Consider the following 12,336-nt stretch of genomic DNA (forward strand, 5'->3'; position numbering starts at 1 on the left):
TACTATTAAGGAATAGGAGCTCTACATGGTAGCAATTTAGTTCCTAGTAAACTCTTTAGGAAGTAGGAAGAAGAAACAGTTATCTCTTAGATTTGGAATGTGTTGTTACTATTTTTTTTAAAAAAATTGAGAAGAAACAGTCATTTCCCAATAAAGTGACTGAGGTTTAGTTAAAAATCTGCTTTTATAATTAATTCCAACCATTCTGAAAGTTAAAAAAAAATACGAAAAAAATGATAGGCATTTATTGGGCCAGAAATATTAACTAGCATAGTTATACCAGTTTTTCGGTTTTTTGTTTTTTTTGAGACTGAATCTCTGTTGTACAGGTTGGAGCGCAGTGGTGCAATCTTGGCTCACCTGCAACCTCCACTTCCCAGGTTCAAGCAATTCTCCCACCTCAGCTTCCCAAGTACAGGGACCACAGGTACACACCACCATGCCCAGCTAATTTTTATATTTTTAGTAGAGATGGGGTTTCACCCCAGGCTGCTCTCGAACTGCTGGACTCAAGCGATCTGCCTGCCTTGGCCTCCCAAAGTTCTAGGATTAGAGATGTGAGCCACTGCACCTGGCCTACTTGTTCTTGATTATTGATTTGATACTCTCTATAAGGCCCAAAAGATGCTTCTGTAGCTGGAGTCACGATGAAGTGAATAATGAAGGTAAAGTGTATCTAAATGGGAGCAAATTCAAAGCAATTTTTACTTTAGATGTTATAATAATGATAACCTGCTTTGAAGTAATAACTTTAGTTTTCTACCTAATACAAATTATAATTGTTGAAAAGAATTTGAGAAAGGAATGATTTTCATCATAGAGCTTAACATTTTTAAATGAAAAATTTCAAATGTAAACATATAGAGAATAGTATAATGAACTACCTGTCACCCCACTTCAACAGTTATCAAAGTTAATGTATTTGCTTCATCTATTGTCCTTATGCTTTCTTAACTTCTCTGTGTCTCTCTGTGAAATAAGGAAAGCAAAACCGCAGATACTGTCATTTCATTCCTATACATGTCATGCATCTCTAAAAATTATGGACATTTTTGTATGTAGTCATAATGCTGTTATTAAATTTAATGATATTTCTTTGTTATCTAATTGTCAATTCATAGATTTCCCTGGCAGACTTAAAAAAATGTCTTAAGTCTCTATTTCATAGCTCGAATTTGTATTTCTGATCCTTACAAATTTCTTAAAAACAAGCTCTTTCTGGTAGGATTCCTGAATGAGAGACATACAGATAAGTCTGCATAAACTGATCTCTACAATTTGAGAAATAATTTGAAGTGCAAGCTCCACTGACTGGGCTCTTAGGTTTATCTTTATGTAGAACAATGGTACAATTCACTAAAATCTCAAACTCTTTATTTCCTTGAGAGGCCTTCCTCTGAGAGCCAGACTACTAGGATTTGAAACCGGGCTTCATCACTTACTAACCATATGAACTTAAGCAGGTTACTTAATCCCTCTGTTCCTTAGTTTCCTTTGAAATAAGAATATTTGAGATTTATGATACACATTTCTTATTAAAGACCTGGAAGACATCTTATAAAGAAACCTGTGTAACTTTGTTTAACCTATCACAGTTCCTAAATTTATTTGACTACAGAATTTTATGAGAAGGAAAGTCTACTGTAGATTACTAGGACTGGAACACATAATAAGTGACCCCATAGCTTAATCCAGTGCACACATTGGAATCTCTAGAGCGACAATATTCAATAAAAATGATATAATTCACATATGTAATTTAAAATTTTCAGGTGGTCACATTAAAAAACAAAGGTGAAATAGGCTGAGTGCAGTGTCTCATGCCTCAAATCCCAGTACTTTGGGAAGCTGAGGTGGGAGGATCATTTGAGGCCAGGAGTTAGAGACCAGCTTGAGCAACACAGCAAGACCCCAATCTCTAAAAAAAAAAAAAAAAAAAAATAAATAACTAGCCAGGTGTGGTGGTGAGCACCTGTAGTCTCAGCTACTCAGGAGGCTGAGACAGAAGGATCCCTTGAGCCCAGGTCAAGGCTGCAGTGAGCTATGACCACACCACTATACTCCAGCTTAGACGATACAGCAAGACCTCATCTCAAAAAAAAATTTTTAACCTTTTTATTTTGAAATAATTATAGACTCACAGGAAGTTGTAAAAACAGTACTAAGAGTCCCATGAACCCTTTACTCAGCTTCCCCCAATGATGACATCTTAGCTAACTGTGGTATAATTTCAAAGGCAGGAAACTGACATTGGTACAATACTGTTAACTAGACCTACAGACTTAGCCAGTTTTTACATCCACTCCTGTGTGTGTGTATGTGTGTACCTGGTTCTTTCTATGCAATTTGGTCCCATTTATACATTGCTGCAAATACAACTATAAATCAAGACAGAGAGCTGTTTCATCACCATCAAGGAACTTCATCGTGTATCCCTCTTTATAGTTATATCCACTTGTCTCTATCCCTGGCAACCATTAATCTGTTCTCTACCACTATAGTTTTATCCAATATAGCATTATATAAATGGCCCTTAAACAATGCAGGGGTTAGGGGCATCAACCCCCTGCACAGTAAAACATCCACGTTTAACTTCTGACTCCCCCAGAACTTAACTACTAATAGCCTACTGTTCACTGGAAGCATTACCAATAACATAAATAGTCAACACAAAAATAGACTAGTAGCTACACATATTTTATGCATTCATGACATATCTTTTTCTTAAATTTTTTTAGATATTTCTAGGTTACATGGTTCATCTGTTGAGTTTCTTCAAATTGTTGCAAATCTCCAAAAAATGTTTCAATATATTTATTGAAAAAGAGCTGTATAGGGGAGGGACAGAGCGGGGTGGGAAGGGTAGGGAGGGATAACATGGGGAGAAATGCTGGATATAATATGCACCTATGCAACAAACCTGCATGACCTGCACAAGGAAGGAAGGAAGGAAGGGAGGAAGGGAGGGAGGGAGGGAGGGAGGGACGGGGTGGGGGGGGGGAGGGAAAAGGAAGGAAAGGAGGGAGGGGGAAGGAAGGAAAGGAAGGAAGGAAGGAAGGAAGGAAGGAGTATATAAATGGACTCACAATTTAAGCCTGTGTTGTTCAAGGTCAACTGTAGTATTTAATGTTTTTCTATTGGCTTTGGCTTTTTACACTAAAAATTGTGGCGCTCTTTAGATCCATCTAAGTAGCTGCATGTATCAATAGTTTATTCCTTTTTATTGCTGAATAATATTCCATTAGTTGGATATATAAATGTTAAAGGACATTTAAGTTGTTTTCAGTTATTTTTTCAATTGTAAATAAAGCTACTGTGAACATTTGTATGCAGATTTTTGTGTGAAAGTAAGTTTTCATTTCTCTAGCTAGGCATAATGCCCAAGAATGCAACTGCTAGGGCTCTGGGTAAATGCATATGTTTAGTTTTATTAGAAACTGTCAAACTATTCCGGAATGGCTGTACCGTTTGACATTCCTGCCAGCAATAATATATGAGATATCTTGTTTCTCCACATCCATGCCTGCATTTTGTATTATCATTATTTTTAATTTTAGCTGTTCTAATTGGTGTGTGGTGATATCTACTATATTTTCAATTTGTAGTGAAACTAATTTTAAGAATATATTTAACCCAATATATCCAAAATATTATCATTTTAATATGTAATCAAGATAATATAATTAGGTATTGCACATTCTTCTTGAAATCCAATGTGTTTTACACTTAAAACACAATTCTGACTAGACACATTTTAAATGGGGTGGCTACCATGTCAAAAATCGCAGTTCCAGAGCAGAGGAAGTAGGTGACTAACTTCTAGATTAAATTATTGAATTGTATGTATTTTTATACGGGAAATATAACTTTGTTTTGTCTTTCATAGGAAAGGAATAACAAAACATGCTCTTAACCATCATCCCCCTCCAGAGAAGCTGGAGGAAATTTCCCCCACCAGTGACAGCCATGAGAAAGACACAAGTTCCCAAAGGTAATAACACAAAGCATACTTGTTTACTTATTGCACGTCCTTATGGCAAATGTTTTGTTTTTTGGCTTAGGGTTGGTATCAAGCCTTGTGCTAATGAAAACAAAATAAGAATTTTTGCCATGTTTTCAGTACCAGTTAGTTTTCATTCTGAAACAGCTAATGACAGCATCATAGGTATTTTCATAACCTTTGAGAAGTAGTATTATAAAATAGTTAAGAACATGGCTAATATGCTGTGGGATTAGAGTGAAAACAAACAAACAGAACATGGAGTTCAGTACTTATAATCCCAGCACTATGGGAGGCCAAGAGGTGGGAGGATCATTTGAGCCCAGAAGTTTAAGACGAGCATGGGCAACACAGCAAATTTCATTGCTACCAAAAAAAAAAAAACAACCCCACAGCCAAGCATGGTACCATGATGTGCACCACACCTGTGGTCTCAGCTACTAGGGAAGTGATATGGGAGGACTGCTTGAGCCCAGAAGGTCAAGGCTGCAGTAAGCTGTTTTTGCACCACTATACTCCAGCCTGGGTGAAAGAGCAAGACCTTGTCTCAAGAAAAAACATTAATAAATAAATATCAGAAAGAGCAAGATTATAAAAAACAAACAATAAAATAACATAAATAAAAAAGAACATGGACTCGGGAGGAGTCTGACATCTGATTTGTAATCCTGGTCCTGTAACTTATGAGCTGAGTGACATTGGGCAAATTACTTACCTGATAATAGTATATCTTATAGCAGCAGTCCCCAACCTTTTTGCCACCAGGGACCAGTTTTTTGGAAGATAATTTTTCCATGGACTGTGTGGTAGGGGTAGGAGATGGTTTCAGGATGATTCAAGTGTATTACATTTATTATACACTTTATTATTTTTTACATTGTACTATATAATGAGATAATTATACAACTTGACATAATATAGGATCAGTGGGAGCCTTGAGCTTGTTTCCTGCAACCAGACAGTTCCATCCAGGGATGATGGAAGACAGTGACAGATGATCAGGCATTAGATTCCCATAAGGAATGCGCAACCTAGACCCCTTGCATTCGCAGTTCGTGCTCCTTTGAGAATTTAATGCACCACTGATCTGACAGAAGGCAGATCTCAGGTGGTAACGTGAGCTCTGGGGAGCTGCTGTAAATACAGATGAAGCTTCACGCACTCACCAGCCACTCACCTCCTAACGGCCACGGTTCCTAACAGGCCACAGACCAACATGTAACCCCAGGGTTGGGGACCCCTGTCTTATAGGATGTTGCAAATATTAATGAGATAATGTATATAAAACTTGGCACAATGCTTGCTCTATTAAAAAAATGATGCATAAATATTAGCTGTAGTTATTTTATGTAATACAACAGGGAAGATAGTTCTTCAGTCTCTTAGAACTTCAGTTCGTGTCTGAGATGCAATATGTGATTTTTAAAAATTATATAATCATAGGCTGGGCATGGTGGCTCACACCTGTAGTCCCAGTACTTTGGGAGCCCGAGGCAGGTGGATTGCTTGAGCTCGAGTTCAAGACCAGCCTGGGCAACATGGCAAAACTCCATCTCTACCACAAATAGAAAAAGAAAGCTGGGCACGTTGGCTCATGCCTGTAGTCCCAGCACTTTGGGAGGCTGAGGTGGGCAGATCACTTGAGGTCAGGAGTTCAATACCAGCCTGGCCAACATGGCAAAACCCTTTGTCTACTAAAAATACAAAAAGTAGCCAGGTGTAGTGGCGCACACCTGTAGTCTCAGCTACCCGGGAGGCTGAGGCAGGAGAATCACTTGAACCTGGGAGGAGGAGGTTGCAGTGAGCCAATATCACACCACTGCACTCCAGCGTGGGCAACAGAGTGAGACTCCATTTCAAAAAACAAAAACAAACATACAAACAAAATTAGCTGGGCATGGTGGCATGCATCTGTAGTCCCAGCTACTTGGGAAGCTGAAGTGGGAAGATCACTTGAACCCAGGAAGCAGAGGCTGCCCTGAGCTGAGATCACACCACTGCATTCCAGCCTGGGTGCCAGAGAGAAACCCCATCTCAAAAAAAATAACAAGTGCTGGCCAGGCCTCACACCTATAATCTCAGCACTTTGGGAGGCCAAGGTGGGCGGATCACAAGATCAGGAGATTGAGACCATCCTGGCTAACATGGTGAAACCCCGTCTCTACTAAAAATATAAAATTAGCTGGGCATGGTGTCATGTGCCTGTAGTCCCAGCTACTCAGGAAGCTGAGGCAGGAAAATCGCCTGAACCCAGGAGTCGTAGTTTGCAGTGAGCCGAGATTGTGCCACTGCACTCCAGCCTGGTGACAGAGCGAGACTCCAGCTCAAAATAGATTAGATAGATAGATAGATAGATAGATAGATAGATAGATAGATAGATAGAGCAAGCTCTTAGATAGGTAGTTAAATAAATAGTGCTATACAAGTTCAGATACTACTGTTAACATTTCTGAAATGTCTTTAGTTGTCAAGAGTACGTTATACGCTGGGGACGGTGGCTCACACGTGTAAATCCTAGCATTTTGGAAGGCTGAGGTGGGTGGTTGGATTATCTGAGCTCAGGAGTTCAAGACCAGCCCTTGCAACATGGTAAAACCCCTTCTCTACTAAAATACAAAAATTACTTCCTGTGAGAGCTAATTAGCTCCTGTGACAGCTATTACCTGATAATAGTATATCTTATAGCAGCAGTCCCCAACCTTTTTGTCACCAGGGACCAGTTTTTTAGAAGATAATTTTTCCATGGACTGTGTGGTAGGGGTAGGGGATGGTTTCACCAATACAGGCGTGGTGGTGCATGCTTGTAGTCCCAGCTAGTTTGGAGACTGAGGCAGGAGAATCACTTGAATCCAGGAGGCAGAGGTTGCAGTGAGTCAAGATTGTACCACTGTACTCCAGCCTGGGCAACAGCATGAGATTCCGTCTCCAAAAAAAAAAAAAAAAAAGGGTATGTTGTAGGTGGGATGTTGAAATATTCATGGTAAACTATGACTAGAATTATTTGGAATGACTGCCATTAATTCTATAGGAATTAGGACTCTTCCATGATGCTCAAATTTCCAATTCTTCATTTATTTTTACCTATGTGAATGTATTTGTACACGTTTATCACCTGATAAGTTGCTGCATGGTTAATGATACAGAAACTTGAGGACATATGAAAAACTTTCTTTTTCCTCTCCTCCTCCTAAATTGTACCTTTAGTGAGTCTGACATCACAAGAGAATCACCTTTTACATCATCCGACACTGGGAATTCACGGTCTACTTTTCCAAGTTATGCAGGCGCAGGGATATCTACTGAAGGCAGCTCGGACTTCTCCTGGGGATATGGTGTGAGTTGTATGTTACCAGTCTGATGCAGTGCTTGGGAGACGATTCTGGGAGTTAGGATTTGTCAATGTATTTCATTCCTTCACTCTCCTGCATTGTTTCTTTACATTTATTATACTTCATAATAGCTGTAAAGAAGCATCAGTCCTCATCTTCTTTCAATGTTTGCTTTGTTTTATTGATATAGTAGTTGAGCCTTAGACATGCTTAGTATTCAACTTAAACAGTTGCAGGTTAGTATTGATTTGGGCTCTGAGTCTATTCCTTTTGCCATGCCCAGTCCACTAATATATGTCTTCACCATTAATGTTACCTTGTTGTTTAAAATGTTTTTGGAAGCTTATTATTAAGCCTATGCTGGGAAAGTTTATGATATATTGGCAAATGAAAACAATCAGGTTAAAAATCGTACATGTAGTGTCACTCTAATTTTGTTTTATATATATTCTTGCCTATATATATATATAGAGGAAAGGACCAAGAATATTTACTCAAAATATTGTTCAGTGGTTATTAATTAGGTGATGAGATAATGAGTGATTTTTACTTATTTATTTTTGGCTGTTTCCCATTATAAAATATTATTTTTAAAAGACCAACAACCCTAAAAAATTTTAAAAGACAATTGTTATGCATAATTTTATCACCTTGAAGCAATAGACATTTTTATTTCTATATCATTTTTCAATCTGTATTTAATTTGGCTTAGTTATAATCATGATATACATGTAATATGCTGTATTTTTTCACCTAATATCATTTTATAAACACTTTTCCACAATACCGACTTTATATAATATTGTTAGGACCCTCCCTTCTCCCTTCTCCCCCCTCCCCTCTCCCCTCCCGCCCCTCCCCTTTTCTTTTCTTTCCTTTCCTTTCTTGCTGTGTCACCCAGGCTGGAGTGCAGTGGCACAATCATAGCTTACTGCAGCCTCAAATTCTGGGGCTCAAGCCATCCTCTTGCCTCAGCTTCCTGAGTAGCTGGGACCACAGGTATATACCACCACACTCTGCTATTTTTTTTTTTTTTTTTTGCTTTTATTTCCATCAGATCTCATAAGATATCATTATTATTATTTTTTAAAGAGGTGGGATTTGGAACTCCTGACCTCAAGCAGTTCTCCCACCTCATCCTCGAAATGTGCTGAGATTACAGGCATGGGCCACGGCACCCAGCCAGAAACCTGTTTTTTTTTTAAAAAAAAAAAAAAAGCCTGCTAATTGTTAAAATCTATTTATATTAGCCTGAGTTATTTTCTAATCATTTTGAATGTATACATACATTTCCATATGTAGTTGTATGATAAATGTACATAGTATTTTGTGGCCAATTTTTTTTTATTTACCATCATGTCATATAGATGACATGATGGTCAATCTGAATGTTATATATTTTCTTGTTTTAATATATCACAATTGGAGCTTTCCCCTTTTTTTTTTTTTTTTTTTGAGACGGAGTCTTGCTTTGTCACCCAGGCTGGAGTGCAGTGTTGTGATCTCGACTTACTGTAAGCTCCGCCTCCTGGGTTCAAGCAATTCTCCCGCCTCAGCCTCCTGAGTAGGTGGGATTATAGGCACCCACCACCATGCCTGGCTAATTTTTGTATTTTTAGTAGAGACAGGGTTTTACCATGTTGGTCAGGCTGGTCTCCAACTCCTGATCCTGTGATCCGCCTGCCTCGGTCTCCCAAAGTGCTGTCTCCCAAAGAGCCACCGTGCCCGGCCTGGAGCTTTCCCTTATTATCTAATATTTGGGTTGTCACATTTTTTTTCCTTCATTCAACAAATATTTATTAAGCATGGTTGTTTTGCCCGTACTTGGCCTTGGGAATATGGGGCGAGTGAGACTTACATGATTCAATAATCTAATGAGGGAGATTGACAAAAGTAATAAAATACAAAAGGTGATAAGTGCTCTAAGAAAGATGACAGGGTGCTAAAATAGAACACTATAAGGGGGATTCACTTTAGATAGGGATCTCAGGTAAGGTAGAACTGAGACTTGAAGATGGAAGAGCTAGCCATGTGAAGTGTGAGGAAAAGAGTTTCCAGACAGGTAATCAGCAGCATATGCAAAAGCCCGAGGAGAAGAAGAGCTTCGTGTTTCCAAGGGAAAGTGTTCAGTGTATTCCTGCAACTGATAAAAGGTCAGGGTGGCTGGATGATGGAAAACCGGGGGGAGAAAAGCACAAATGAGTTCAGAGACATAGGTGGAACTAGATCATGTAGGGCTCTGCGGGCCATGATAAAGAATTTAAATTGTATTCTAAGGGAATTAATTAATAATTAGATACCTCATCAGGAAGATTTAGTATACTGACTATATATTTCCATTAGCTCTCTCTATATTATGATTAGTAGCTCTTTATTACTTAAAAATGTCATACATACGTTTCCCATTTCCTTGCTTTCCTTTTGGCATAAAAACCAGTCTAACATGTTTTTAAAATATATTCACATATAACCATCTAACTTTTGACCTTCATTTCTTCACTAGTCAGGATTTTATCTTTAGAAAAATGAAATGTTATGATATTCTTTTTCATGGCTTAAAAAAAAAATCCATCCCTTAAAGCATTTATCCTTTGAATTACAAACAATCCAATTACACTCTTTTAGTTATTTTAAAATGTACAATTTATTATTGACTATAGTAGTCACCCTTTGTGCTATTAAATAGTAGGTCTTATTCATTCTTTCTATTTTTTTTTGTACCCAGTAACCACCCTATCTGCCCAATCCTCACCCCCCACTACCCTTCCCAGCCTCTGGTAATCATAAATTTTATTCATTTTTACCCTGATCTTTATTATTTCTTTTCTTCGATTAATTTTGGGTTTGGTTTTCTCTTGCTTTTCTAATTCTTTAAGATGTATTGTTAGATTGCTTATTTGAAGTTTTTCCTCTTTTGATGTAGGCACTTACAGCTATAAATTTCCCCCAGTACTGCTTTTGCTGTTTCCCACAGGTTTGGGTATGTTGTGTTTCTGTTATCATTTGTTTCAAGAAATTTTTCAGTCTCCTTAATTTCTTCATTGGCCCACTGGTCATTTAGGAGGATACTGTTTAATTTCCATGTGTTCATATAGCTTTCAAAATTCCTTGTTATTAATTTCTAGTTTTGTTCTATTGTGGTCAGAGAAGATCCTTGATATTATTTCAGTTTTTTTGGTCTTAAGACTTGTGTTGTGACCTAACATATGGTCCATCCTTGAGAATGATCCATGTGCTGAGGAAAAGAATGTGTATTCTGCAGCTGTTGGATGAAATGTCCTATAAAAGTGTTAGATCCATTTGGTCTATAGTGCAGATTAAGTCTGATGTTTCTTTCTTGATTTTGTCTGGAAAATCTGTCCAATGCTGAAAGTGGGGTGTTGAAGTCCCCAACTCTTACTGTATTGGGACCTATACCTCTCTTTAGCTCTCATAATATTTCCTCTATATAGATGGGTGCTGGAATGTTGGGTGAATATATATTTAAAATTTTTATATCCTCTTGCTGAATCGACCCCCCTTTATCATTATATAGTGATTTTATTTGTCTCTTCTTATAGTTTCTGTCTAGAAATCTATTTTGTCTGATATAAGTATAGCTACTTGTGCCCTTTTTTGGTTTCTGTGGGCATGGAATATCCTTTTCCATCCCTTTATTTTCAGTTTATGTGTGTCTTTACAGGTTAAGTGTGTTTCTTATAGGCAACAGACCAGTGGGTCTTGTTTTTTCATTCATTTATCCAGTCTCTATCTTTTTTTTTTTTTTGAGACTGAGTTTAGCTCTTGTAGCCCAGGCTGGAGTACAATGGCACGATGTCGGCTTATGGGATTACAGGAGTGTACCACCATGCCTGGCTAATTTTTGTATTTTTAGTAGAGACAGGGTTTTGCTTTGTTGGCCAGGCTGGTCTCAAACTCCTGACCTCAAATGATCCACCTGCCTTGACCTCCCAAAGTGTTAGGATTACAGGCGTGGGCACTGCACCCAACCTTTCTCCATAACTTTCTAGGTTCTTTCTGTCTCTTTCTGTCTGAATGGTGGACCTCAGAATCCACGCACCATAATGCGAGGAAGTTCAGATTACATGAAAAGTCTCATGTACAAAGGAATTAAAGCCCCAGTTGAAAACCAGCGTCAGCTGCCAGACATGTAAGTGAATGAGCATTAACATGTTTTCAGCTCCCAGTCTTTGAGTCTTCTAACTAAGGCCTCAGATATTATGGAGCAAAGATAAGCCATTCCTGCTGTGATCTATATAAATTCCTGACCCATATAAACTCAGAGAGATAATACATGATTATTGTTGTTTTAAGTAATTTGTTACACTGCCAGAGTAACTGAAGCACTCATCTCATGCTGCTCAAGGTCATAAAAACTGCTTAGGCACTCTCACGTCTTTTGGGCTTCTATCACACACTAGGCCTTCCTCCTGTACAGATACTCTCCTGTTTTCTCTGGCTCCCTGCCTGGGGACAATTTTCTTACTATATAAGAGTGAACTAGAGTCCAAGCAAAGCAATGGTGGTCCCACTGTACTAAGGAGCAGAGACCAGAGTTCAGGGCAGGGAAGGAGAAGATAACCAGAAATTAATTAATGGATATATAAAAGTCTATGTTTTTGTCTGTTTTTCTTTTTTTTTTTTTTCCCTGAGACAGAGTTTCACTCTGTTGCCAGGCTGGAATGCAGTGGCACGACCTCAGCTCACTGCAACCTCTGCATCCCGGGTTCAAGTGATTGTCCTGCCTCAGTCTCCGAAGTAGATGAGATTACAGCCACGTACCACCAAGCCCAGCTAATTTTTGTATTTTTAGTAGAGAGAGGGTTTCACCATGTTGGCCAGGATGATCTCGATCTCCTGACCTTGTGATCTGCCCCCCTCGGCCTCCCAAAGTGCTGGGATTACAGGCGTAAGCCACCATGCCCAGCTTTGTCTGTTTTTTAAAGGACAACTGACTGATTAAAGCAAAATATGTGCTTGTATTTAATATATGATATATAAAATGTG

General features: G+C 38.5%; 1 protein-coding gene across 8 annotated transcripts in view; it reads left to right on the top strand.

The window, feature by feature from the left end:
* FAM149B1 (family with sequence similarity 149 member B1) overlaps window positions 1-12,336 on the top strand; it is a 57,935-nt gene that overhangs the window by 2,420 nt on the left and 43,179 nt on the right. For 5 of the 8 annotated variants that reach the window (XM_032256347.1, XM_032256348.1, XM_032256349.1 and 2 more), the window contains exons 2-3: window positions 3,887-3,991; window positions 7,205-7,334. In XM_032256347.1, the coding sequence (XP_032112238.1) occupies window positions 3,887-3,991; window positions 7,205-7,334 (235 nt within the window). Of the gene's footprint in view, window positions 1-3,886; window positions 3,992-7,204; window positions 7,335-12,336 lie in introns of those variants that run through there. The other 3 variants (XM_032256351.1, XM_032256350.1, XM_032256354.1) reach the window with 2 other exon arrangements.

Source organism: Sapajus apella, unplaced genomic scaffold (assembly GCF_009761245.1).
Source record: "Sapajus apella isolate SASKATOON/1434 unplaced genomic scaffold, GSC_monkey_1.0 scaffold94, whole genome shotgun sequence".
NCBI lineage: Eukaryota > Metazoa > Chordata > Mammalia > Primates > Cebidae > Sapajus > Sapajus apella.